The following is a 25,597-nucleotide window of genomic DNA, read 5'->3' as shown; positions in this document are numbered from 1 at the left end:
CTACCACAATCATTTTTTAAAAGATTTGTTTATTTGAGTAAGAGAAAGGGAGAAAGAGGTGGGGGGGGAGAGGCACTTGGAAAGGGGGAGCAAGAAACCCAAGCAGACTCCCACTGAGTGTGGAGCCAGACACAGGGCTTGATCCCATGACTCTAAGATCATGACCTGAGCCAAAATCAAGAGTTAGATGATTAACTGACTGAGCCACTCAGGTGTCCCCACAATCATTTTTTAAGGAACAAAAAATTAGGAAGGATATAACCTGAAAACAAACAGTCTTTTGAAAAAAGAGAAGACAGGAAATTAATTAAAATTCTAAGAACAGTTCTGAGAATGTGAATTCAAGAAAAAAATTAGCAGATATGTCTCTATGTTCTGGCACTTTAGCTGGCTACTTCCAAAATATCTTATAATAATTAACACTTTCCCCAGTTTACATAGCACCTCTACAAATGTGGTTTTAAAAAAGAGGAAAAAATTAAGAAAAGTGAAGATACCTTAAGGGACCTTTAAGACAACATCAAATGGAATCATTCACATTATAGGACTCTCAAAAGGAGAAGAGAGAGAGAGAAAAGCAAGAAAAAATATTTGAAGAAATAATAGCTGAAAACTTCCCTAACAAGGGAAGGAATTGAACATCCAAGTCCATGAAGCCCAGAATTTCAAATAAGATGAACCCAAAGAGATCTATACCAAGACACACCATAATTAAAATCGCAAAAGTTAAGGATTTAGAGAGAAATCCTAAAAGCAATAAGGAAAAAACAACTTGTTATGTACAAGGTGAACTTGAGAAGGCTATATAAGCAGATTTCTCAGTAGAAACTTTATGTATCAGAAGACAGTAGCATGACATATACAAAGTGCTGAAAAGAAAAAACTTCCAACCCAAATTCTCTGAATGATAGCAAAGTTATCATTTAGAACTGAAGGAGAGATTAAGAACTTTCCATGTAAGCAAAAGCTAAAGGTATTCGTCACCACTAAACCTAAACCAGCCTTACAATCAATATTAAAGGGACTTTAAGCTAAGTAGTAAGAAAACAGGAAAGTAAAAATCTCACTGGAAAAGGTAAATATATAACAAATGTAGAGATCAAACACTTATAAAGCAAGCATGAAGGTTAAAAGACAAAAGTTTTGTCTTTTGTTTGTTAAGTTTTGTCTTTTGTCTTAAGTTTGTTTTCAGATAGCAAACTTATCTGAAATTATATTAAAGGAAGCATAAAATAAAAAAGATATAAAATATATCATCAAAAATTAAAAATGTGGGGGTAATAGTAAAAAGGCAAAGCTTTGAATTGTGTTTAAAATTAAGTTGCTATCAAGTCAAATCAGATAGCTATTTACAAAGAATATTTTGTCTGAACCTAACAATAAATAGCCACAAGGAAAAAAACACAGTAAATACAGAAAAGAAAATGAGAAAGAAATTTAAACATAACACTACAGAAAGTCAGCAAACCACTAGGGAGGAGAAAAAGAGAAGAAAGGAACAGGGAGGAACCATAAAAATGCCAGAAAACAATGAACACCAATAAGTATATGCTTATTAAAAATTACTTTAAATGTAAATGGACTAAATTCACCAATCAAAAGATGCAGAGTGACTGGACAAAAAAATGAGACCCATCTATATGCTGCCTACAAGACTCACTTTAAAGACACATACAGGGGGGATCACTGGGTGGCTCAGCGGTTTAGCACTTGCCTTTGGCCCAGGGCATGATCTGCCTCTCTCTCTGTCTCTCATGAATAAGTAAATAAAATCTTTAAAACAAACAAATAAATAAATAAATAATAAAGAAACACACAGAGTGAAAGGGAAGGGTTAGAAAAAGATATTCCATGCAAATGGAAATGAAAAGAAAGCTGAAGTAACTATACTCCCATCAGATAAAATAGACTTTAGGGTATCTGGGTGGCTTGATTGGTTAAACGTCTGCCTTCAGCTCAGGTCATGATCCCAGGATCCTGGGATTGAGCCCTGCGTTGAGGTCTCTGCTTCACTAGGAGCCTGCTTCTCCTTCTCCCTCTCCCTCTGCTGTTTCCCCTACTTGTGCTCTCTCGCTCTCTGTCAAATAAATAAATAAAATCTTAAAGAAAAAAAAAAGATAAAACAGGCTTTAAAACAAAGACTATAATGGGGCACCTGGGTGGCTCAGTTGGTTAGTGTCTGACTTTTTTTTTAAGATTTTATTTATTTACTCATGAGAGACACACACAGAGAGAGAGGCAGAGACTAACGCAAAGAGAGAAGCAGGCTCCATGCAGGGAACCCGATGTGGGACTTGATCCCAGGACTTAGGATCACACCCTGGGCTGAAGGCAGACGCTCAATGGCTGAGCCACCCAGGCATCCCAAGTGTCTGACTCTTGATCACAGCTCAAGAGTTATTAGTTTAAGCCCCACATTGAGCTCCACACTAGGTGTAAGCCTACTTAAAAATAAATAAATAAATAAATAAATAAATAAATAAATAAATAAAACAAAGACTATATAAAAGACAAAGAAGGGTATTATATAATAGTACATGGGTCAATGCAGCAATAAGATATAACATTTATAAATACATATGCACCCAACATAGGAAGACCAAAATATATAAAGCAATAAGTAACAGACCTAAAGGGAGAAAATGAAGGCAATATAATAATGGTAGGAGACTTTAACACTCCACTTTTATCAAGAGATAGATCATCCAGACAAAAAAATCAATTAAGAAAATACTGGCCTTCAATGACACATTAGGCCTCTTCTCAATTGTACATGGAACATTCTCCAGGACAGATCACATGTTGGACCACAAAGCAAATCTCAATAAATTAAAAGACTGAAATCATATTAAGCATCTTTTCTGACCACAATGGTATGAAACCAGAAATTAATTATGAGAAAAAAAAAACAGGAAAACCCACAAAAACATGGAGGTTAAACAACATGCTACTGAGGAACCAATGGTACACTGAAGAAACCAAAGGAGAAATCAAAAAGTACCTAGAGACAATTGAACACAAAAATCCGTTACATCAAAATCTATGGGATGCAACAAAAGTGGTTCTAAGAGGGAAGTTCATAAAGATACAAGCCTACATCAATAAACAAAAAAAGAAATCTCAAACATTCTATAACTTTGCACCTAATGGAACTAGAAGAAGAACAAAGGATCAAATTAGTAGAAGAAAGAAAATAATAAAGATCAGAGTAGAAATAAATGAAATAGAGATTTTTTTTTTAAAAAGATTTATTCATTTGAGAGAGAGAGAATGAATGGGGAGAGGGGAAGAGGTACAAGCAAAATCCCCACTGATCAGAGGGCCCGATGGAGGGCTCAATCTTATGACCCTGAGATATGACCTGAGGTCAAAGTCAGACACTTACTGGGTTGAGCCACCCAGTGTTTTCTGAAATAGAGATTTAAAGTACAATAATAAAAAAAAAATTCAATGAAAGTAGCAGCTGGTTCTTTGAAATGAGAAAATCAACAATCCTTGGCTAAACCAACCAAGTAAAATAGAACAGAGTATTCATGTACATAAAATCAGAAATGAAAGAAATTACAACTGATACCACAGAAATAAAAGGGATCGTAAGAGACTAGTACGAACAATTATATGGCAACAAGCTTAACAACCTAGAAGAAATGAATAAATTCCTAGAAACATACAATCTTCCAAGAAGGAATCATGAAAAAACTGAAAATGTGAATAGATTGATAATAAGTAAGGAGTCTGAAACAGTAATCAAAAACCCCCCAACAAAGTCCAAGACCAGATGGCTTCACTGGCAAATTCTACCAAATATTCAAAGAAGATTTAATACCAATCCTTTTCAAACTCTTCCAAAAAATACAGAAAGGAAAGCTTCCAAACAAAATTTTTGAGGCCAGCATCACCAATACCAAAACTAGACAAGGACACCACGAAAAAAAGAAATTACAGACCAATACCCTTGATAAACATAGATGTAAAATCCTCAACAAATTTTTAGCAAACTAAATCCAACAATACATTAAAAAGCTTATACACCACAATCCAGTGTGATTTATTTCAGGGATGCAAGGATAGTTCAACATCTGCAAATTAATGTCATATACTACATCAACAGAATGAAAGATAAAAATCATATTATCATCTCAATAGATGCAGAAAAAGCTTTCAATAAAATTCAACATCCATTTATGATAAAAACTCTCAACAAAGTAGGTACAGAGGGAACATACATAATAAAGCCCCTAAATGACAATTCTACAGCTAACATTGATACCTACAGTGAAAAGCTTTCAGAAAAAATACTCACACTTAACTGCTTTTATTCAACACAGTGTTGAAAATCCTAGCCACAGCAATTAGGCAAGATAAAGAAATGAAAGGCATCCAAATCCGAAAGGAAGAAGTAAAACTGTCACCATTTACAGATGGTATGATATTATGCAGAGAAAATTCTAAAGATTCTGCCAAAAAACTGTTAGAACTAATAAATAGATTCAGTAAAGTTGCATGATACAAAGTCAATGTAGAGAAATTGTGGTATTCTATACACTAATCATGAAACATCGGAAAGAGAAATTAAGAAAATAATCCTATTTACAAACGTATCAAAAAGAATAAAATATCAAGGAATAACTTAACCAAGAAGGTGAAGAACCTATATACTGAAAACTGTAAGACATGCATGAAAGAAATTGAAAAATACATAAATAAATGAAAAGATATTTTGTGTTCATGATTTGGAAAACTTAATATTGTTAAAATGTCCATACTACCCAAAGCAACCTACAAATTCAATAAAATAACTATCAAAATTCTAGTGGCAGGGCAGCCTGGGTGGCTCAGCGGTTTAGCGCTGCCTTCAGCCCAGGGAGGGATCCTGGAGACCCGGGATCAAGTCCCACGTCTGGCTCCCTGCATGGAGCCTGCTTCTCCCTCTGCCTGTGTCTCTGCCTCTCTCTCTCTATGTCTTTCATGAGTAAATAAATAATAAATCTTAAAAAAAAATTCTAGTGGCATATTTCATAGAACTAGAACAATTAACTTTAAAATATGAAACATAAGATCTTGAATAGCCAAAGCAATCTTGAGAAAGAAGAACAAAGCCAGAGGTATCACACTGCCTGATTTCAAACTATATGACAAAGCTATCATAATCCAAACAATATGGTATTGGTAAAAAACAAAACAAAATAAAAAAACAGACACACCTATCAATGGAACAAGATCAAGAGCCTAGAAATAAACCCACACATATATGAACAATTAATCTACAATAAGGGAGCCAGGAACAAAATATAGAGAAAGGTTAGTCTCTTCAACAAGTGGTGCTGGGAAAACTGGACAGCCACATGCAAAAGAATGACCACTATCTTACACCATACACAAAAATTCACTCAAAATGGTTAGACTTGAAAATAAAATGTGAAACCATAAAATTACCAGAAGAGGCAGTAAGGTCCTGACATCAGTTTTAGCAACATCTTTATGGAGCTGACTTCAAAAGCAAGGGAAACCAAAGCAAAAATGAGCAGATGGAAATACATCAAACTAAAAAGCTTGCGTACAATAAAGGAAATCATCATGAAAATGAAAAGGCAACCTACCAAATGGGAGAAGACACTTGCAAACTATATGAAAAGGAGTTAATATCCAAAATGTAAAAAGAACTCATACAATTCAACAACAAAAAAACCAAAGAGCCCTATTAAAAAGTGGGAAGAGGATCTGAACAGACACTTCCTCAAAGAAAGACATACAGATGGCCAAGAGGTACATCACTAATCATCAGGGAAAGATAAATCAAAACCACGAGATATCACTTTATGTTAGAGTGGGTGTTTTAAAAATGACAAGAAATGGGGTGCCTTGGTGGCTCAGCGGTTGAGTCCTGGGATCGAGTACAACATCGGGCTTCCTGCATAGAGCCCGCTTCTCCCTCTGCCTACCTCTCTCTCTCTCTGTGTGTGTCTCTCATGAATAAATAAATAAATACTTAAAAAAAAAAAAAAGACAAGAAATAGTAAGTGTTGGTAGAAAATAGTATGGAAATTCCTCAAAAAATTAAGAAAAAATTTATCATATGACCCAGCTATTCTACTTCATATTTATCTAAAGAATATGAAAATATCAATTTGAAAAGATATGCATCCCTATGTTCATGGCAGCATTATTTACAATAGCTAACAACTGGAAACAACCTAGGTGTCCATTAATAGCTGAATGGATAAAGAAGTGGTATATTTATAAAATGGAATACTACTCAGCCATAAAAAAGAGTGAGATCTTGTCATCTGTTACAACACAGATGGACCCCTGAGGGCATTATGCTCAACAAAATAAGTAAGATGGAAAAAGACAAATACCATATGATTTCACTCATATGTAGATTCAAAAAAAAAACCCAAAATAAGTAAACAAAATAAAATGAAAACAAACTCATAGAGAATAGACTAGTGATTACCAAAGGGGAAGGGAGCTATGGGGTGGGTGAAAGGGGTAAAGGGGGACAATGGTATGGTGATGGTTGGGAACCAGAGTTGTAGTGGTCACTCTGTAGCATATACAGTTATCAAATTATAAAGTCATATACCTAAAACTTATATAATTATAAAAAAGTCATCTGAAGCCATCTATATTATTTAATGATCAAAGCTTTTCTGGATGATAAGAACTATCAGCTATTGTAGTATGTAGTACATTTTAGAATTTATATTTCTCTAGTAGTCATTCTATTGTCTGATCCTAACAACAACCCCAGCAGATAGGCAAGACAGAGACTTTTATTTATAGATGAGAAAACCAAGTCTTAGGAAAGTTATTCGAGGGATGCCTGGGTGGCTCAGTGGTTGAGCATCTGCCTTTGGCTCAGGGCGTGATCCCGGGGTCCTGGGATCGAGTCCCACAACAGGCCACATGCATCGAGCCTGCTTCTCCTTCTGCCTATGTCTCTGCCTCTCTCTGTGTGTCTCTTGTGAATAAATAAAATCTTAAGAAAAAAAAAAAAGCTGTTTGAATTCCCCAAGGTAGTAAAGTGATGTCCAGAATCAAGGCTCTATTTCTACTCTACAGATTTTTGTATTATATTATTTCATTGTATTTTAGTTATAAGATATCTGCTGAAGCCATAGTTTGACAAGACGTGGCTCATCTAGAGTATGCCTGATAAGACTATGTGCTCAAACACTACTATTCACTAAATTTTGAGAGAAGAGGGAGTTAAAGAGGCTTGGATAGAAAAAAAAAAAATCAAGCTTCACAAATTTGTTGATAACTGAAAAGAACTATTATGCTGCAAATTTTACCATCTTCTTAAAAAAGAAAATGTTAAGAATCTCAAGTGTGTGAATATTATAAGATAATCTGGACCTCCTGCTGTAAAGTTGAGGAAAATAAAAGATGTCTATAGATATAAATGAGGAATAAAAGACATGAATAAAGAGCATGCTGAGACAAGACAGAAGATGGTGTGCAGACAGAAAACCTAACCGTGTACGTAGCAAGACATCTACCCAGGAAGCTGATTATTAATAGGACATTACAAAAAAAGGATATACAATTGGTCCTTACACAACAATGGCATGAACTACATGGGTCCACTTACATTCAGATTTTTTTCAATAAATACATATTTCTTTTTAAAAAATATTTATTAATTTTAGAGAGCAAGCACATGCATATCGGGGGTGGGGAGCGGCAGAGGGAGAGGGAGAGAGGGTCTTAAGTAGACTCTGTGCTGAGTGTGGAGCCCAGCATGGGGCTTGATCTCACAACCCAGAGATCACAACCCAAACTGAAACCAAGAGCTGGATGCTTAACCAAACGCACCACCCAGGTGTCCCAAATACATATTTCATATTGTGATTAATGAGTAAGATAGAGGTTGCCAAAAGACTAGACATGAAGGGAAGGTAGAGGAAAGAGGTGGAAAAGGCTGGGACAACAGGGCTCTTGCCTATTACTGGCACTCATCACCACACCACCCATCTGGGGGAAACTCAGTTCATTAAGATCTTCATCTGAGAGGTACAAAGGAACTGGATCTGGGGAGGAATCTCAACAAAGTGGCCAGTCACTGGCCAGTGTTACTCAAGGACCACAGAATGATAACCTGCCTCCCTGTAGTAAGAGATCTGGGAGAACTGTGGGGGCGGAGAGCACCAAGCAGAAACGGCCTGCAGAGTAAAGCAGGAGGGCGCTGTCCGCGGTGCTGAAAATTCTCAGGCTGGGAACCAATATCCAAGGGAACTGGCCTCTTGCAGCTTACTAGCGTTTCCCGCAAGCAGAAACGGTATTAGAACCATATAAAGTGGGTCAGGTGAACCAAGTGACCTAGAGGGAAGGTCTAAAGGTGCTGTGCCTTCATCGGTTCTCTGAGATCCCCTGAACTGTGCCTGGAATGAGGTTTCCTACATTCCTGGGAAGAGGGACATGGAGTGGGTGTCACTCCCGGATCCAGCTGTGCTAACTTTTGGGTGAGGACAAAGTGATGTATGGTGCCTCACTCTACTACTGTACGACACAGTAACTGCATTTTTCTCTTCCATATGATTTTATTTTTTAAAAGATTTTATTTATTTTTTCATGAGAGATACAGAGATAGAGGCAGGGACATAAGAGAGGGAGGAGACTCCCTGTGGAGCCCGATGCAAGACTTGATCCCAGGACCCCGGGATCACGACCTGAGCCAAAGGCAGATGCTCAACCACTGAGCCACCCAAGTGCCTCTCTTCCTTATAATTTTCTTACTAACATTTCCTTTTCTCTAGCTACCTTTATTGTAAAAATACAGTAAAGAATACACATAACACAAAATAGGTGTTTACCAACTGTTCATGTTATTGGTAAAGCTTCTGGTCAACAGTAGGCTATTGGGAGTTAAGTTTTCAAGGAGTAAAAAGTTACACATGGAGTTTCGACTGCATGGGAGGTTGGTACCCCAACCTCTGTGTTGTGTAAGGGTCAACTGTATAATCCTTCAGGGCTATCATGTTTTCTTTGTGTGAAAGAATAGCAGGTCTTAGTCCTAGAAGACCCAATCTCCACTTCTGAGTTGCATATATTTTATAATGCCTCTTCTATCCTGAAATGAAATTCACAGATGATAGAATCTACCTACACAGGGGAGCCTGGGTGTCTTAGTTAAGCATCTGCCTTTGGCTCAGGTCATGATCTCAGGATCCTAGAATTGGGCCCCGCATCCAGCCCTCTGCTCAGCAGAGGGCCTGCTTCTCCCTCTCCTTCTGCTGCTCTGCCCACTTGTGCTCTCTGTCAAATTAATAAAATCTTTAAAAAAAACAAAATAAAAAAAAAAAGAGGGACTCCTAGGTGGCTCAGAGGTTAAGATCTGCCTTCAGCCCAGGGCATGATCCCAAAGTCCTGGGATCGAGTCCCACATCAGCCTTCCTGCATGGAGCCTGCTTCTCCCTCTGCCTATGTCTCTGCACCACCCCTCTCTCTGTCTCTCATGAATAAATAAAATCTTTAAAAAGAATCTACCTACAGAATTTTTTTTAAAAAAAATACAATGTTTTAACTGTTATATAAAGAAAAAATAAAAAGTAATTTATTTTTTAAATTATGTATTTCACTATACAAATGTTTGAGGACATAATAAAGCAGTCAGCTATATGTGACAACTTATGATAAATAAGTTTGGATTTAAAAATAAGAATGTCAGAAAGCACCCTGAACTAGTATAGGACAACTGAAGAGCAGAGGTACAGACCAACACTAGAATAAAAAACAGTATTAATATAATGGACATAGGGAAGTAACCTTAACTTAGGCCAAAATAATATGCCAAGATAAGTAGTGGTCAAAATTAAAAAAAAAAAAAAAAGTATAGTTTCATTACAAATGAGCCTGGTCTTATTTATTTCTAAGGGGTGTCAAAATAACCTCTAAGTTATGTCATGAGACAAGGTACGAAGAAAGTATCACATAAAGCCCATATGCCAATATTCTGTGAATAGTGCAACAAGGAAGAGATGGGTTTGGTTAAAACAAACAAACCAGTAATGCAAGAGGCAATAAAGCACTTGTATTAACAGACTGGTGATAGTTTTAGGATAAAATTGAAAAACTATGGTGATCCCCCAAGAAGGCAATAATAAGATATATTATTAAAATAGTTCTATCTAAAAAAAAAAATCCAATGAAATCCTTGTATTTCATGTACCTTCACTAACTTAATTGAAGTCTGACCAGGAATTTCAATCTGTTACATAATTTCAGTCCGTTTCATTGCATTGGCAGTAACAACACAATTGCACTGAAATTCTTTGCAAGTTGGAAATGCTGTAATTCTTAGAGCGCAATGTACAGGGTGAACAAATTACTCAATTATTTTGAGATGGTATCTTTATTTCACTTAGGTTGCCTCATCATATCAACTGTGGTAGGCGAAATTCTAAAGGTGATTCCCTGGGATTCCTGTTCCTTGGTTATCCAAACACTAATCTAGATACTGCAGTGTAGGGATTTTAAAAAAGTAATTGAGGTTCCAAATCAACTGACTTTAAGGTATGGAGATTATATGGGTAGACTTGATTCAACAAGGTGAGCTCCATAAAAGCAGAGCTGGTTGCAAAAGAAGGAAGTGACCTCCAGCTAACAACTAGCAGGGAAGTGAACCTCAGACCTTCAAGACCTGGATTCTGTCGGGGTACCTGGGTGGTGCAGTGGTTGAGTGTCTGGGGTCCTGGGATCAAGTCCCTTATCGGGCTCCCCACAGGGAACCTGCTTCTCCCTCCGCCTGTGTCTCTGCCTCTGTGTCTCTCATGTATAAATAAAATCTTTTTTTAAAAAAGAAAAACCTGGATTCTGTCAACAAGCTGAGTAAGCTTAGAAGCAGATTCTTCCCTAGAGCTCACAGACAGAAGCCAGTCTGACTGACACACTAATTTCAGTCTTGTGAGGCCCTGTGTGGATAACCAAGCCAAGCCCAACTTCTGACTTATATAACCATGAGGTAATAAATAAGTGTTATTTTAAAAACAAGCTGCTAAGTTTGTGATCTTTATTATGCAGCAACAGAAAACTAAGATAACAACTTCCTTCTGACTTAATAAGCTTTTGGTTTAATTTCTCACAAAGACATTTTAGTATCAATACGTACTATGAAACTATCAATTTCTATTTATAGAGTGGTTAGCCTGGAGGGCTATACAAAAGTCAGGGCAGATGCAGGACAAATCTTTATTGAGTTGGACTCTCGCAGGTGTTCTAAGAGATCTAGTCACAGCAACCCTACTCACTGTGGCAATCAAAACACTCTCACAAAGAAGTTTACCAAATCTCAAGAGGAGCTGGAACCCAAGCAGCTCTGGAGACCTCAGGCATGGTTCATGGATTTAATATGACTGCGTTACTGTGGGCCTCAATCTCTTTCAACTCAAAATTCCAAATTCTTGGGAGAAAAATATCTGACCAGCGCAGTATGGGCCAGGCATGCACCCCTGGGTCAGCCAGCTATGGTCTGAGGAGTCAGGGAGTAGAGATGCCCTTGCTATCAAGAAAGAAAGGTAAAAAAAAAAGAAAGAAAAGAAAAGAAAAGAAAAGAAAAGAAAAGAAAAGAAAAGAGAAGAGAAGAGAAGAGAAGAGAAGAGAAGAGAAAAGAAAAAAGAAAAAAAGGAAAAAAAAAGAAAAGAAAAGAAAGAGAGGTCCAGCTGTAGAATTGGGAGAACTTCCAGGGAGGACAAAAATCTCCCAAGCTGGGCAACTCCACATGGCTGCCATACTCATATTATTATGGGGAGGTCCAGAACTAACCTGAGTTATGTTGATCAGTATCTGCCTAGTTTTGAAAATTATCATACCATATGTATGTATAATTCCATTTTCTCTCAAAACATTGACTCCATGCATTTTCTTATGCTTATGTTTCTTTTCCCTGTAATGAATATAGCACTTACGATTGGAGGGAAACACCTTTTCCCTCTCCTCTAGCTTCTATGAGAAGCATTTTCTCCCAAATATTTCTGGTCTTTCTCTACCTGTTAATCACTTTATCCCAGGAAAGGAAGGATGCCTCATCTGAGCAGTAAATTTAGGAGTAATTGGGGAGTGCTCAACTGAGCTCTACCCTGGGGTTCTCACAAAGAACTCCAAGTTCTCTATTTACTCCATGCTACCCTGGCCGCTGCTGCCTAGGGCAGGGTGGGTGGTAATCTAATTTTAGAGTTCAGTTAGCAAACCCATTTAGCTTACACACTAACACACAGCCTCCAGCTAGGCCTTTATCGCTAATAAAGTTGATATCTGGGATCCTTATGCAATTCCTCTGAGTTACTTCTCAATGTTCAGAGCATAAGCAAGAAAAAGGGGGTATTTATTGGACGCCCTCAAAGAATCTAGTCCAAACTTGTTTTCAAAATCCTTTTACATCCATTTTTAAAGGAGAAAATAGGTGAAATTTCCTTAATTACCATTATTTTCTCTCATTTAATTTTACCTTTTATGTTATTTTCAGCTCTATAATTTGTTAATTCGTTACCCGCTTTATTTTCATAATCTGATAGTAAAATGCTAACTCTTACCAAACTTAAAACTGGGAGAAAACTAGGGGTGCCTGGATGGCTCAGTTGGTTGGGTGTCTGACTCTTGATTTCGGCTCAGGTCATGATCTTGGGGTCATGGGATCCAGCCCCATTTGGGGCTCTGCATTCAGCGTGGAGTCTGCTTGGGATTCTCTTTCTCCCTCTGACCCTCCCCCAGCTCACTCTTACTTTCTCTGAATAAATAAATAAAATCTTTAGAAAAAAAAATCTGAGAGAAATTTAAGGTAATCTAATCCAGCACATTCAATGCAGAGAGTTTAAGACCATGTGGCAAAACCAAGTCTCAGTACCCAAATTTCTTGTTTCCAGTGTTCTTTTACATATACTGACATTTCTTAAGTACAATTCTAATTTTACTTCTCTAACATTTCTGCCAGCTTTCCTATGATAATCATTTACCCATCAACTAATTCCACCAACGTGTTTGCCATGTTCCTGCTGCATGACAAATTGTGAACTCTGCCAGTTTCTCTTTGGCTTCTGCTCTGATATCAACTTATCTTATGCTGTATCTGGGCGGTTCTGCTTTTCTTGTATGCTTGGTCATGGCAGACTGGTTTTTCCTTTAGTAAGCTTGTCTTTCATAGCAACAGGCTGCTAAATTATGTTTATGTTTTGTTTTGAGATTTTTCCATTTATTTATGAGAGACACAGACAGAGGCAGAGACACAGGCAGAGGGAGAAGCAGGCTCCATGCAGGGAGCTCGATGCAGGACCCAATCCCAGGACCCTGGATCACGATCTGAGCCAAAGGCAGACGCTCAACCCCTGAGCCACCCAGACATCCCTGAATTATGTTTTTTAAACTGTTTTTTCTTTTTTTTTTTTTTTTTTTAATGATAGTCACAGAGAGAGAGAGAGAGAGAGAGAGGCAGAGACATAGGCAGAGGGAGAAGCAGGCTCCATGCACTGGGAGCCCGACGTGGGATTAGATCCCAGGTCTCCAGGATTGCACCCTGGGCCAAAGGCAGGCGCTAAACCGCTGCGCCACCCAGGGATCCCCTGTTTTTTAAACTGTTATTCATCACTATAACTTTTTATTTTGATACAACTAATGAGTCTATTTGTATAAACATTAGAAATTATGCGTTTGTGCTATACTCAGTCATCTTGTAGGTTTACTGTTATTGTTCCTTTTTTTTAACAACAGATGTAAAATTGTTTTTTTTAATTCTGTTTTATTTTTGTTTTTGTTTTATGTGTACTTCATTTTAAATCACAAGGTAATCTAAACTGCTTATATTAATTCCCTTTAAAAAATTTTAATCTTATTTTTCTTTTTTCTATTATATTGTATTACATATTACATTTATTGCATCTTTGTTTTTATTTTAAGATTCAGAGAAGTGGTATATAAGCACACACTAAAGTATAGAGAGTAAAGAGGAAAACTTCCTTCCTAAATATCACACCCCTCCATGGGAAGAAGCACCAGTAGTTCAATATATACCCCTCTATGTCTCTAAGTTCTAAGTTCTTAGTTAAATTTATTTATTTACATAAAAGTTAAATACCCCTTGATAAGTTTCTTTCAAAGTTTCATTACTTTTTATTGTCAAAAAGTCTATCTGTAGAAAATTGCAAGGTTATGTAGGAAACTAAGGCTTTCTCTTAACTTCATGTGGATTTTTTTGTTCTTAAAAGTCTAAGGTCCTAGGCTGTTTTACTATTACATTTTAAGATGTCTTTTCTGCTGGAAATTGCTTACCTTTGTTTTGAGTTTAAAAATTTAACAAATAGGTGCCCAAGAAGGGAAAAGATTTAAAAAGAAAAAAAAAAAAAAAAAAAAAAAAAACAGCTCCAGTGTGGAATTCTATATACTCTCAATAACCATACTGAGTTGGTCTTTCAGTTCAGAAAAATTTTCTAGAATCTTTCTTGATGATTTATGAGTTATATGTTCTAGCCTTTTCTATTGCTGGTACTCTTACTTTTTGACAAGATGCAAACCCTCAATCCATTTTCTAGATAGATCAGTCCTATTTCATTATTGATCTGTTGAATTTTATTACTTTCACACATACTTCATGTTTCTGTTTTTTAGATAATCATTTATACATTAGCTAGACCACCAACACATAATATCTCTGATCCACTTGGCAACATACATAATTTATAATATTCTTTTTTACATTTCAAATAATGAACCCTGAACCTTCCCCATAGCTTCTGCTCTGTAATCTATTTAGTCTTAGACTGTAACTGGGAATTCTTACCTTTTCTTGATCTTTAGTACAACCTACTTCTCTGCACTATGGTCTCCTTCCTACTCTCTAGTGATACCATCAATATTTTTAGATCATTAAAAAAAATGTTTGCCCACTCCTTTCTACAGCCATTAGCTGTCTTACATGCTTGAATGCCATATCAATTTTCTTCTATTTGCTCGAGTTGTCAGATAGTGAGACCTGTGTGGGTGGGCTCCTATTTCCCAGAGGCTCCCTCTTCCCTTCTAATGTTGTGACACTTATTAATTACACCAAATTCTATTTGTGAAACCTCTGGTTTTCACATTGTTTTTGAAGCTGCCTTGTCTGAGGTCTGTTGTCATTTCTGTTTATGTTAGATATCCCCACTATGACTGCTCGGCTAGCTTTTCAAAAGTCTTTTAGAGGTCTGTTTTCTTAAGTCTTCAGAATAAAGGCAGTCTAAAATGTATATATAACAGGAGTTTCAAAATTTCCTTTTTAAGATTTTTATTATTATTAATGGGAACCTGGCATGTTTTCACAAGGAGGGAAAATATTATAGATGGTGGTAATGTCCCCAGACAAGTACACAGAAGTAAACTTAACCAATGATATGCCTGAAGCATTATCGTATTAATAATACCACAGAACTTAACCTCCTAGTATCTCTGTAGAAAAAATTCATCTAGTATTTAAGGCAAACATACAGGAAAACTAGTAAGGAGACACAAGATGGGAGCCCATTCCTTCATAAGGACACTACAAGTTCTTAACATTTTGCTGTATTTTAGAGAAATACTCAAAATCAGCTTCCTGTATATATCATTAAAGGGTCTAAAGAGAGTTATGAGGTGAGATACAAGGAGTCGGACCAGATTACAGGGACAGGGCTTGGAAAGTGGTAGTAAGGTAAGAAGATACAACAAAAGCTATCTACTCTCTTCCACTGCTTCTCTGGAATCTGCTCTGCCACTCCAGACCTAGCTGTAGATCAACTCTAGAAAAAGATCACAAGTAAGACTGGGGAGCTGTCTCCTTTCTTTTTATAGGTGAAGGGGTTCCAAACGATAGAAGGATCTGGAAGAGAATGGGAAGGAAAGGGAATTCCTTCCCAGCTGGGCAGAGGTAGGTAAGTGATATATATATAGCGGCGTACATATATTGAAGATGGTCTCTATCAGTCTCAACAATTAATGTCTTTACAGAGCAGTCCTTAAACCACTGGAATCACATGGCCAATCACCAAGGCATGTCCAATCATGAGTATTTAAAATGTCTTTGGTATAATTAGTCTTATGTTAACTAAGTCCAAATTCTCTCAGAAATAATTTCATTTTAAAATTTTTCTTTAAAGACTTTTTGTTTTGGGGGTTGAGAAGAGGCAGAGAGAGCAGGAGAGAATCTCAAGCAGACTTTCCACTGAGCACAGAGCCTGACACTGGGCTCAATCCCACAACTCTGAGATCATGACCTCAGCCGAAATCAAGAGTGGGACCCTCAACTGACTGAGCCACCCAGGTGCCCCTCTCAGAAATAATTTTAAGCTGTCATAATATAACATTTTAAGCTATCTTAATATAACATAATATGATACTAAATTCTAATCTTTAACTCAACTCTAACAAAGCTGAAAAGATAGTCTATCCTTATCAATGAATATCACAGATCAAAAAAAAAAAATGAAGAAAACTTATCCACAGCTCATATGGATGACTTTTTAAAAAGTCATATAATTTACATACCATTAATTCTCCCCTTTAAAGTGTACAATTCAGTGGTTTTTAGTATGTTTAAAGGTTATGCAATCACCACTAATTCCAGAATACTGTCATCATCTCAAGAAATCCTGTACCCATTTAGATTCGTTCCCCATTCTCCCTACCCCACAGCCTCTGGCAACTACTAATCTACTTCCTGTCTCTCTGGATTTGTCTCTCTGGACATTTTGCATAAATAGAATCATATAATGTATATACAGTGTTTTCTGTTTTGCTTCTTTCACATAGCACCATGTTTTCAAGATCCATCCATGTCATAACATGTATCAGTAATTCATTAACTTTATGGTATGGAAATTTATCTATGAATGACATTTAAAAAATATATTTTTGCTATGTTAATTAGCTCTCACAATTACTCAAGATTCATCTCATAATTTGCACATTATAATGTTGATTGTATTCGCTTCAGTACTTTGATAAATACTAGGCTTTCCACCTAGCACCCCTTTTTCTAGAAATTACCCCTTCCCTTCAACAGTGACTGGTCCAGGAATGAGAACCTGATTCAAGCTGGACAAATTTGGCCCTTCATTGGTAATGTGGGACTGAGAGTAGGATTCTATTTCCAATAGTTGCTCTCCTGATTACAGGAGTAACAATCTTAGGAGCTTTTAACTACTATCATTCTTGCCATGTAGATTAAAAAAACAAAACAAGAAAATCAGTGTGAACGAAAAGAAAGAATCAGAGACAAAGAAAATGAGAGTAGCAGAGATAAGAGATGGAGCAGGAACCCCTGAGTTCCCTGCAGACTGCATCCCTGTCCTTGGATCCCATGGGATATCCTATAAACTTATAATAAAGTCCCCTTACTGTTCAAGATGGTTAAGGTGGTTTCTATAATCTCTAGCCAAGAGCCCTAGTATAACCAATCTATCCAATAAGATTTTAAGCTCTTTATTAACAAGGAATCAACCTCCATAGCACACATTATAGTAACTCACAGACACACTTAATCAAATGATCACCTGTGGAGTAACTTGCAAAATTATCTAAAAATACAGTCAAGACCTTCTCTGATGAGTATGGAAAAAAAAAATAGGTTTTGTGTCCATATTATAAAAACCTATACTATTGTACCACTGACTCAATATTATCTTTACACCCATTTTGCAAAACATTAATTTCCTCAGAAGTAAAATGACCTATTGTACTACTCCATCCCATTTCCACTTGCCTTGGTAAATGTTTTCAAATCTTTTGAAAAGTATAGGGCTATATTTTTCAAAGAAAATTAGAAATTTCTTGCAAATAGCAAGTAATCTCTATTTTCTTTTTAAGCAAATTCCCACAAAACCTACTAACAAATGACATTCAGGGGTGCCTGGGTGGTTCAGTCCATTAAGCATCTGACTTTAGCTCAGGTCATGATTTCAGGGTCCTGGGATCAAACCCTGAGTCAGGCTCTATGCTCATTGGGAGGTCTGCCTCTCCCTTTCCCTGTCCCTCTGTCCCTCCCCTCACTCGTGCTCTCATGCTCTCTCTAATAACTAAATAAAATCTTAAAAAAACAAAACAAATAACATTCAGCATACAGAGATACAAGTAAGTAACCTCATTTATAGTGGCATACATATACAATATACATATATGATAATGTGATATATGTATATATAAAACAGAATATTACTCAGCCATAAAATAGAAAGAGATCTTGCCATCTGCAATACCATTGATGGTTCTAAAGAGAATTCTGGTGGTTGCCAGAGGGAAGGTAGGTGTGGGATGGGTGAAGAAGGTGATGGGGATTAAGAGCATACTTAACATGATGAACACTAAAGTACTGTACAGAATTGCTAAATTATCATATTGTACACCTGAAACTAATACAACACTGCATGTTAACTATATTAGAATTGTAATTTCTTTTAAAATATTTATTTCTTCATGAGAGACACAGAGGGAGAGGCAGAGACACAGGCAGAGGGAGAAGTAGGCTCCTGGTGGGGAGCCTGAGGCGGGACTTGATCCCACCATCTCGGGATCACATCCTGAGCTGAAGGCAGATGGTCAACCACTGAGCCACCCAGGTGTCCCTAGAATTATAATTTAAAATAATGCAAAAAAAAATGCAAAAAAGAGAAAATAAAAATAAAAACCATAAAACATTGGGAAATTAAAAAAAACTCAACAGACTCTTATATACAGAAAACAAACTGGTAGTGGCCAGAGGGAGGTGAGGGGAAGAAATGGGTGAAACAGATAAAGGAGATTAAGAGAGCACTTACTATATTTCACCCCTGAAACTATTAACACTAACACTGTAAGTTAATTATACTTCGATAAAAAATGTATAATGACATTAAGCATACGGAGATAAAAATGAATAACCTCCCTGGAATCATTCTCTCCTTTTCTCCTGCAAACAAGATATATTGTCAAACAAGTAATTCCCATAACTAATCTGTAATTCAATGACACTGTACACCTGTAATTATCATATGATGTAGGTTGCAGAGGTATGAAACATTCCTTAATCGACAACTAGGAGATACAGTCTTTGTGAGCCTGCTCTTTGCCCCAGGCTGAGAGGTCTAGTGCTGTCACTGACAACTGTAAAGCTAATTCCCTGCTATTCCTGGGAGTCTTGACTTCATTTTGCCAAGTCCTTTCCCCAAAATCAAATCCAGGATTTGTTACCTAATTGGTTCTGAGTGGGGATAACAGAGATAAAACCAAAAATCCAAAATGTTTTCTTAAATCCCTGTTAAAAATTCTATAGGGATAAATGTGCTAATCCTTCAAAGTATAAGATTTGGTTCCTGAGTGGATTTTGTAAACATATTAATGTCACTACCTTCTCTAAGACATACTGAAATTTAGAAAATCGTACTTCTAATATTACAAAGGCTTACAGAGATAGAACCCCTTTAAATTATTGAAGAACTCTAATCAGGTACAACTGTATACTGTGTCAAGCAATGGGGCAATTTCTCGTGGCCTCAGCCCAAAACTTGCTTCTCTATAGCTGGAGAGAACTGTGCCGGCCAAAGCTCTGAGAGGCAAAGTCACTCACTCACTATTGGCAGCTTCCAAAAAATTTTTCAAAACTTCAACAAATGGCTCACATAAGGATTTGCTGAAGTTCTCTCAGACTCAAACTGTTAGGGAAGGAAGAGGCTTTGAAATCTACTTTAACCTAATTACTTCATAAATGAGAAGAAGGGGTGGACAAGAGATAAATGACTTGCTCAAATTCAAACAGTTGGTAAAACCAGCAGAGTTAGAATATGGCTACTCCATTCACAGCTGGAAGCTCACTTCCCCATACCATCTGCCTAAAATGTGGAAATATGGACAGTTTTGAAACCTCTGCTTCCTGAGAGAAAAACAGAAAAACTTTAACTTTCTGCTTCAAACGTGAAGGTGAGAGGTTAAGCTGTTACATGCCATTTCCTGGAGGTAAAAGGTAGTATCCTTCCAAATGTCATGATGCACTTGCCCTGGAGGCTAAGTGAATGAAACTGAACACCAGATTTTTGCTGCAACGTGAAGGTTCTTTACCATTAAGAACTATGGTAGCCATTGATTCTGTGTGCCCAAAGCTACCCCATTCCTTCTTTTCCATTAACAAAGCCTATAGTCCCTTGGCCAGAAGGATGGGCATGTGTCCTAGACGAGGTTAATCAACCATTTCACATCACAGGCAAGACTGACTGGTCTAAGTAAGGCCAACCAGAACCCTTCTCCAGAACTGTGACATAGATGCTACGAAAAATAACTCCTTCCCCCTCTCCTGCCATGTGGAGAAGGCAGTTTGCAGTAGGAGAGCCTTAGACCAACATTCCAAGAGAAATAGACATAAACAAAGATGAGAGATGGAAAGAGTCTGGCAATGTCAAATCCTCATTCCTGAGGTGGTTCCTTTGATTCAGTAGGTTAACCCCATGTCTTTACCGACTATAAAGCCAGTAAATTCCTTTCTTGCTGAAAATACTTTGAATTGAGTTTCTGTCACTCGCAACTCAAAAATGCTAACGTATACTGACCCTAGGAAACAGGACTAGGTATGTTACTCTCAATACATGAGAACTAATAAATGTTTATTTACTTATTTGCATTATATTGAATGTATTTAAAAGCTACTGATTTGGGCAGCCTGGGTGGCTCAGCAGTTTAGCGCCACCTTCAGCCCAGGGTGTGATCCTGGAGACCCCGGATCAAGTCCCACGTCGGGCTCCCTGCATGGAGCCTGCTTCTCCCTCTGCCTGTGTCTCTGCCTCTCTCTCTCTCTCTCTCTCTCTCTCTGTCTCTCATGAATGAATAAATAAAATCTTAAAAAAAAAAGCTACTGATTTATCATCAGACTTTTCTGTTGTTTTTTGAGAGACTGTATAACATTTTTCTAGAAATATTTATATTTAAAGTCTGAAAATTTTTTCATTACAATATTCTCTTATGGTTTTAAAAATTGATACAACCACAGAAATTGTATCAATGAACATTTATTTAAGAAAACATTTTTGACAGGCTTTTGGACAGGCTCTACTGTTTTTTCTATCTACCTTATCTGACACCCTACACTCACCAGCTTCATTGTTTCCATTATAAGCTGGCTGGTGAAAGTCTCTGAGTTTGCTAACACTTCCCTATGATTTCCCTAGGATCAAAAACCAAAATCCTATCATAAGCTTTCTTCATGATTTTCAGTAAACATTGAATGTAAAATATATTCCAGTTAACATAAGCTAAATGAGATTTTATTTTATCTAGAATGTCAAGAAGATACTCTAGTCATCAACACAGTATGCTATAAAGCAAGTTTTCAAATTTAAAGCAAATCCAACAGATATGGCTATTTCAATGGAATTTAGTAGCATGCTTTTAATTTTTAACAATAGAAACCAGTAACAATGAATCTCAGAACCTACCTCCAATAAGGCTCCAGTTTGGAAGAATTTCAACGGCTTTTCAATGGAATAATAAAGGCTATGGTAGCTACCCTTAGCCAGGTATGCTCTGACCAGTCCAACTGCTATAACCAGCCACCTAAGGAAAAAAAAAAAAAAAAAGAAAAGATGAGCAATCAAGAAAAAAAAAAAAAGGTAAGTAGGATTGTAGGTAATAGAAAATTTGGCAACAACAGATACTACTAAAGGTGACCTCAAAAATCAGCATCCTGGATTTATCAACTATGGCCTTCAAGTGCCAAGCTGTAATGCACAGAAATGTTGCACCACCAACAGCACCCAACCAAGAGTGCTCTGCAAAAGCACAGTGGCACCTCACCCATCTGGAGCTCAGCTTTTTGGCAAACTTGCCTGTTGAGAACAAGGCCAAAATGAAGAGAATAAGCTAAATTGGTCCTTGAGCAGCTAAATTAAGTGCCAGAAGTCTAAGAGGAGAGAAAAAAGCTGTTAAAGGAAAATTTTAAATGGCCTGTGCAGTCAAAGGGTCTGTAATAATAATAGGGTGGAGGAAAGATGTTTTAAACTATTTTCACAAGTATCTCACAGAAACATACCCATACCCTACTCTTAAAATTGCAAATGAAATAAAAATAAAAGGTTGGTTTTTTGAAGAAAAAAAAAAAAAGATTTTTCTTAAAGCTCAATTTTCCAAAATCAATTCAGTAAAAAAAGCCAGATCAATACAAAACACAAAACAGGGAAGTGCTTAGGCATATCACTGTGAATGTTAGATTTCTGTTCTGTCCTCAAAAGAGAGTTTCTCAGACCCTGTAATTTTTTAAGTTCCATAGTGAAACAAATGGATCTTTATTAATAAAGTATGTCTCCCTGAAAGCAGTAATAGATTTACCTAAATAAATATACAATCCTAACTAGGCAATGGGATATATGGTCTATGTTATTTCCAGAAACTAATCATACAAAGACATCAAATAAGAATCTGCAAAAGAAATGAATTCCTTAATGGTGTAACTGTCTCAGCATTAGCAGCCTACCAAAAAGAAAAAAAAAAAAAAAAAGACTACCTTCCTCTCAAAATTCCAATTTCTCTTTTTGAGTTAAGACACCACTCCCTATCCTCCATCACCAGGAATAAAGGCTTCTTTCCTTCTTTCCCAATGTATCTTAAAATCTCTCTCCAGTCCAGTGCTTTTGTTAATGCCTTTGCCCACAAGAATTCACATATAAATATAGAACACAAACTTCTGGACGTTCTTTTAAAGAATCACTCTCTGACCATTTGTGCGATAAAGAAAACTTGCATCTGCACTATTTCTCCACTGGCCTGTGAATCAAGAGAAATAAGTTTTAGATCCAGATCTATGACTAACAAGTTCAGTGGTGTGAAGCTAGTCAAGCAAATCACCACCTCTCTGAACCTAGGTTTCAACACGGGCCATTTCTGTGATAAAGCAATCAAGTCTATGGTCCTCCCTATATATACAGCTGTGTGAAAAATGCAAAGTGCTGAAATGCTAATATGACATTAGCATTTGGGTTAAAAAGGGTGTGTCTGTGTGTATACATATTTGCTTGGATCAGCATCTGAAGGAATTACAAAATTAGCACTTCCACAGAGAGGGGATCTGGGTGGAAGGGAAGGAGAAGAGCGAAGTTTCACTGCATGTTCTTGGGTATATTTTGAATCATGCACCTGCCAATGTAGTACCTATTTTAAAAATAACTAAAACTAGATGCGTACCATACAGTTCTTTAAACATCTCTGCATCTTTGAAATTTTTCCTAATAAAATGTTAGAGAAAAAAAAAATTTTTTTAAGATTTTATTTATTTGACACAGAAAGAGCACAAGTAGGGAGAGAGGGAGAGAAAGAAGCAGCAGGCTCCGTGCTGAGCAGGGGAGCAGGGAGCCCAATGTGGGGCTGGATCCCAGGACCGGGGGATCATATAACCTGAGGTGCAAGCAGGTGCTCAACCCACTGAGCCACCAAGGCACCCGAGGGGAAAAAATATTTTACAAATGAATACAATTTAAAAATACATGGGACTCCTGGGTGGCTTAGTGGCAGAGTGTCTGTCTTGCCTTTGGCTCAGGTCGTGATCCTGGAGTCCTGGGATCGAGTCCTGCATCGGGCTCCCCGCATGGAGCCTGCTTCTCCCTCTGCCTGTGTCTCTGCCTCTCTCTCTGTCTCTCATGAATGAATAAATAAAATCTTAAAAAGAAAAAAAGAAAAATAAACATAATGGGCACCTGGCTGGCTCTGTCAGTACAACAAGTAGACTACTGATCCATCTGGGTTGTACGCTGGAGCCCCATCTTGGGTGTAGACATCACTTTAAAAATAAAATCTTAACAGAAATACCTAACAAGCAGTCGGATCCTGTGACCTTCCCTTCTAAAACTACGGGATCAGAGAACTAGAGGTACCTGGGGGCTCGCCTCACTAGGCAATGGATGGATACATGGTCTATGTTATTTCCAGAAACTAATCATACAAAGACATCAAATAAGAATCTGTAAAAGAAATGAATTCCTTTTTTTTTTTTTTTTTTTTTACAGGTTGAAAAACGGAGGGCAAAGAAAAGCAAACGTGACTTGTCCAAGGTCACACAGCCAGTGAGCGTCAGAACTAGAACTGGAGAACCTGCTGTGGCAAGAGGTGGAGCAGGGGCGGCGGAGGTAGGGACCCGCTTGGAGGAGTCTATGCCCCCCCTCCCCCCCCCCCAGCAGCTCTCGGCCTTGCCCCCGCCCCGCCCCGCCCCAGGGAGTCTCCAGTCCGCTCAAGCTCCTCAAGCTCCGCTCTGCTCGGGTCAGCGGCCAGAAACTTTGCTCGAGTTTCCCCTTTACCTTTCAGATTAGAGCTCAGCCCGGATTTTGAAAACAGCCGCGCCTAAGTACGCGGTCAGTCCGCGGCCACAGCTGTCCCCACCGCCCCCGCGGGAGGCTCGCGTTCCTGGCCTGCAGCCCGGGCTCCCGCGGCCCCGCAGGACCGGCCCGCCCCGCCCCTGCGCCCCGGGCCCAGCCCCGACCCCGCCCCCGGCCACCCCGCAGGGCCCGCAGCTCGGCTCCCGCGAGCCCGGCCGCAGGCAACTTGCTCGGCGCCCCCAGCCCCGACCCTGCAGGGCGCCTCCCCCTCTCCGTCCCCCTGCGCCCCAGCCCGACCCCCCGCCACCCCGCCGTCACTGCAGGTCCCCAGGACTCCAGCTCGGGCTCACCCAGCCTCGGGCAACTTGCTCGGCGCCCCCAGCCCCGACCCTGCAGGGTGCCCCCCCGCCCCACCCCTGCAGGGCGCCTCCCCCTCTCCGTGCCCCTGCGTCCCAGCCCCGACCCCCGGCAGGCCCCTGGGACTCCAGCTCGGGCGCACCCAGCCTCGGGCAACTTGCTCGGCAGCCCCAGCCCCGACCCTGCAGGGCGCCCCCCCCCCGCTCCCCCCTGCAGGGAGCTCCCCCAGCCCCGACCCCCGGCCACCCCGCCGTCCCCGCAGGCCCCCGGGAACTCCAGCTCGGGCGCACCCAGCCTCGGGCAACTTGCTCGGCAGCCCCAGTCCCGACCCTGCAGGGCGCCCTCCCCGCTTCCCCCCTGCAGGGAGCTGCCCCAGCCCCAGCCCCAGCCCCAGCCCCGACCCCCGGCCACCGCGCCGTCCCCGCAGGCCCCCGGGAACTCCGGCTCGGGCGCTCCCAGCCTCGGGCAACTTGCTCGGCGCCCCCCGCCCCGACCCTGCAGGGCGCCCCCCCCGCCCCCCTGCAGGGAGCTCCCCCAGCCCCAGCCCCGACCCCCCGCCACCCCGCCGTCCCTGCAGGTCCCCGGGACTCCACTCGGGTGCACCCAGCCTCGGGCAACTTGCTCGGCGCCCCCCGCCCCCCTGCAGGGCGCCCCCCCCTGCCCCCCCTGCAGGGCGCCCCCTCCCCGCCCGGGCCGCCCCGCCGACCGCAGGGCCCCCTCCGCGGCCGGCCCCGCCAGCGCCCCGCCTCCCCGAGCCCCGGCCTCACCCCGCCGTCATCACCACATTGTAGATGACCAGGTACGCCGTGGCCAGCGGCCCTGGGCCCTTCTTCTTCCGCGCGCCGCCAGCTTCTCCGGCCGCGGCCCCGGCCCCGGCCCCGGCCCCGGCCCGGGCCCCCCCGCCCCCATTCCCCTTCGCCGCCGCCGCCGCCGCCGCCATGTCGGGCGCCCGAGCACGCTCTCCCTGCGCGGACACCACC

General features: G+C 39.7%; 1 protein-coding gene across 1 annotated transcript in view; it reads right to left on the bottom strand.

The window, feature by feature from the left end:
- The window catches only part of HACD2 (3-hydroxyacyl-CoA dehydratase 2), a 111,348-nt gene extending 85,776 nt beyond the window's left edge, over positions 1 to 25,572 (bottom strand). Inside the window, exons 1-2 of the mRNA XM_077884316.1 lie at positions 25,385 to 25,572; positions 21,396 to 21,513 (exon numbers count right to left, since the gene is read on the bottom strand). Coding sequence (XP_077740442.1) covers positions 21,396 to 21,513; positions 25,385 to 25,557 — 291 coding nt within the window. The 5' untranslated portion in view covers positions 25,558 to 25,572. The remainder of the gene's footprint in view (positions 1 to 21,395; positions 21,514 to 25,384) is intronic.
- Positions 25,573 to 25,597: the final 25 nt, after the last annotated feature.

Source organism: Canis aureus, chromosome 35, assembly GCF_053574225.1.
Source record: "Canis aureus isolate CA01 chromosome 35, VMU_Caureus_v.1.0, whole genome shotgun sequence".
Classification (NCBI taxonomy): Eukaryota; Metazoa; Chordata; class Mammalia; order Carnivora; family Canidae; genus Canis; species Canis aureus.
Note: the sequence above shows the minus strand (reverse complement) of the source record. Positions and strands in the feature narration are given on the sequence as shown.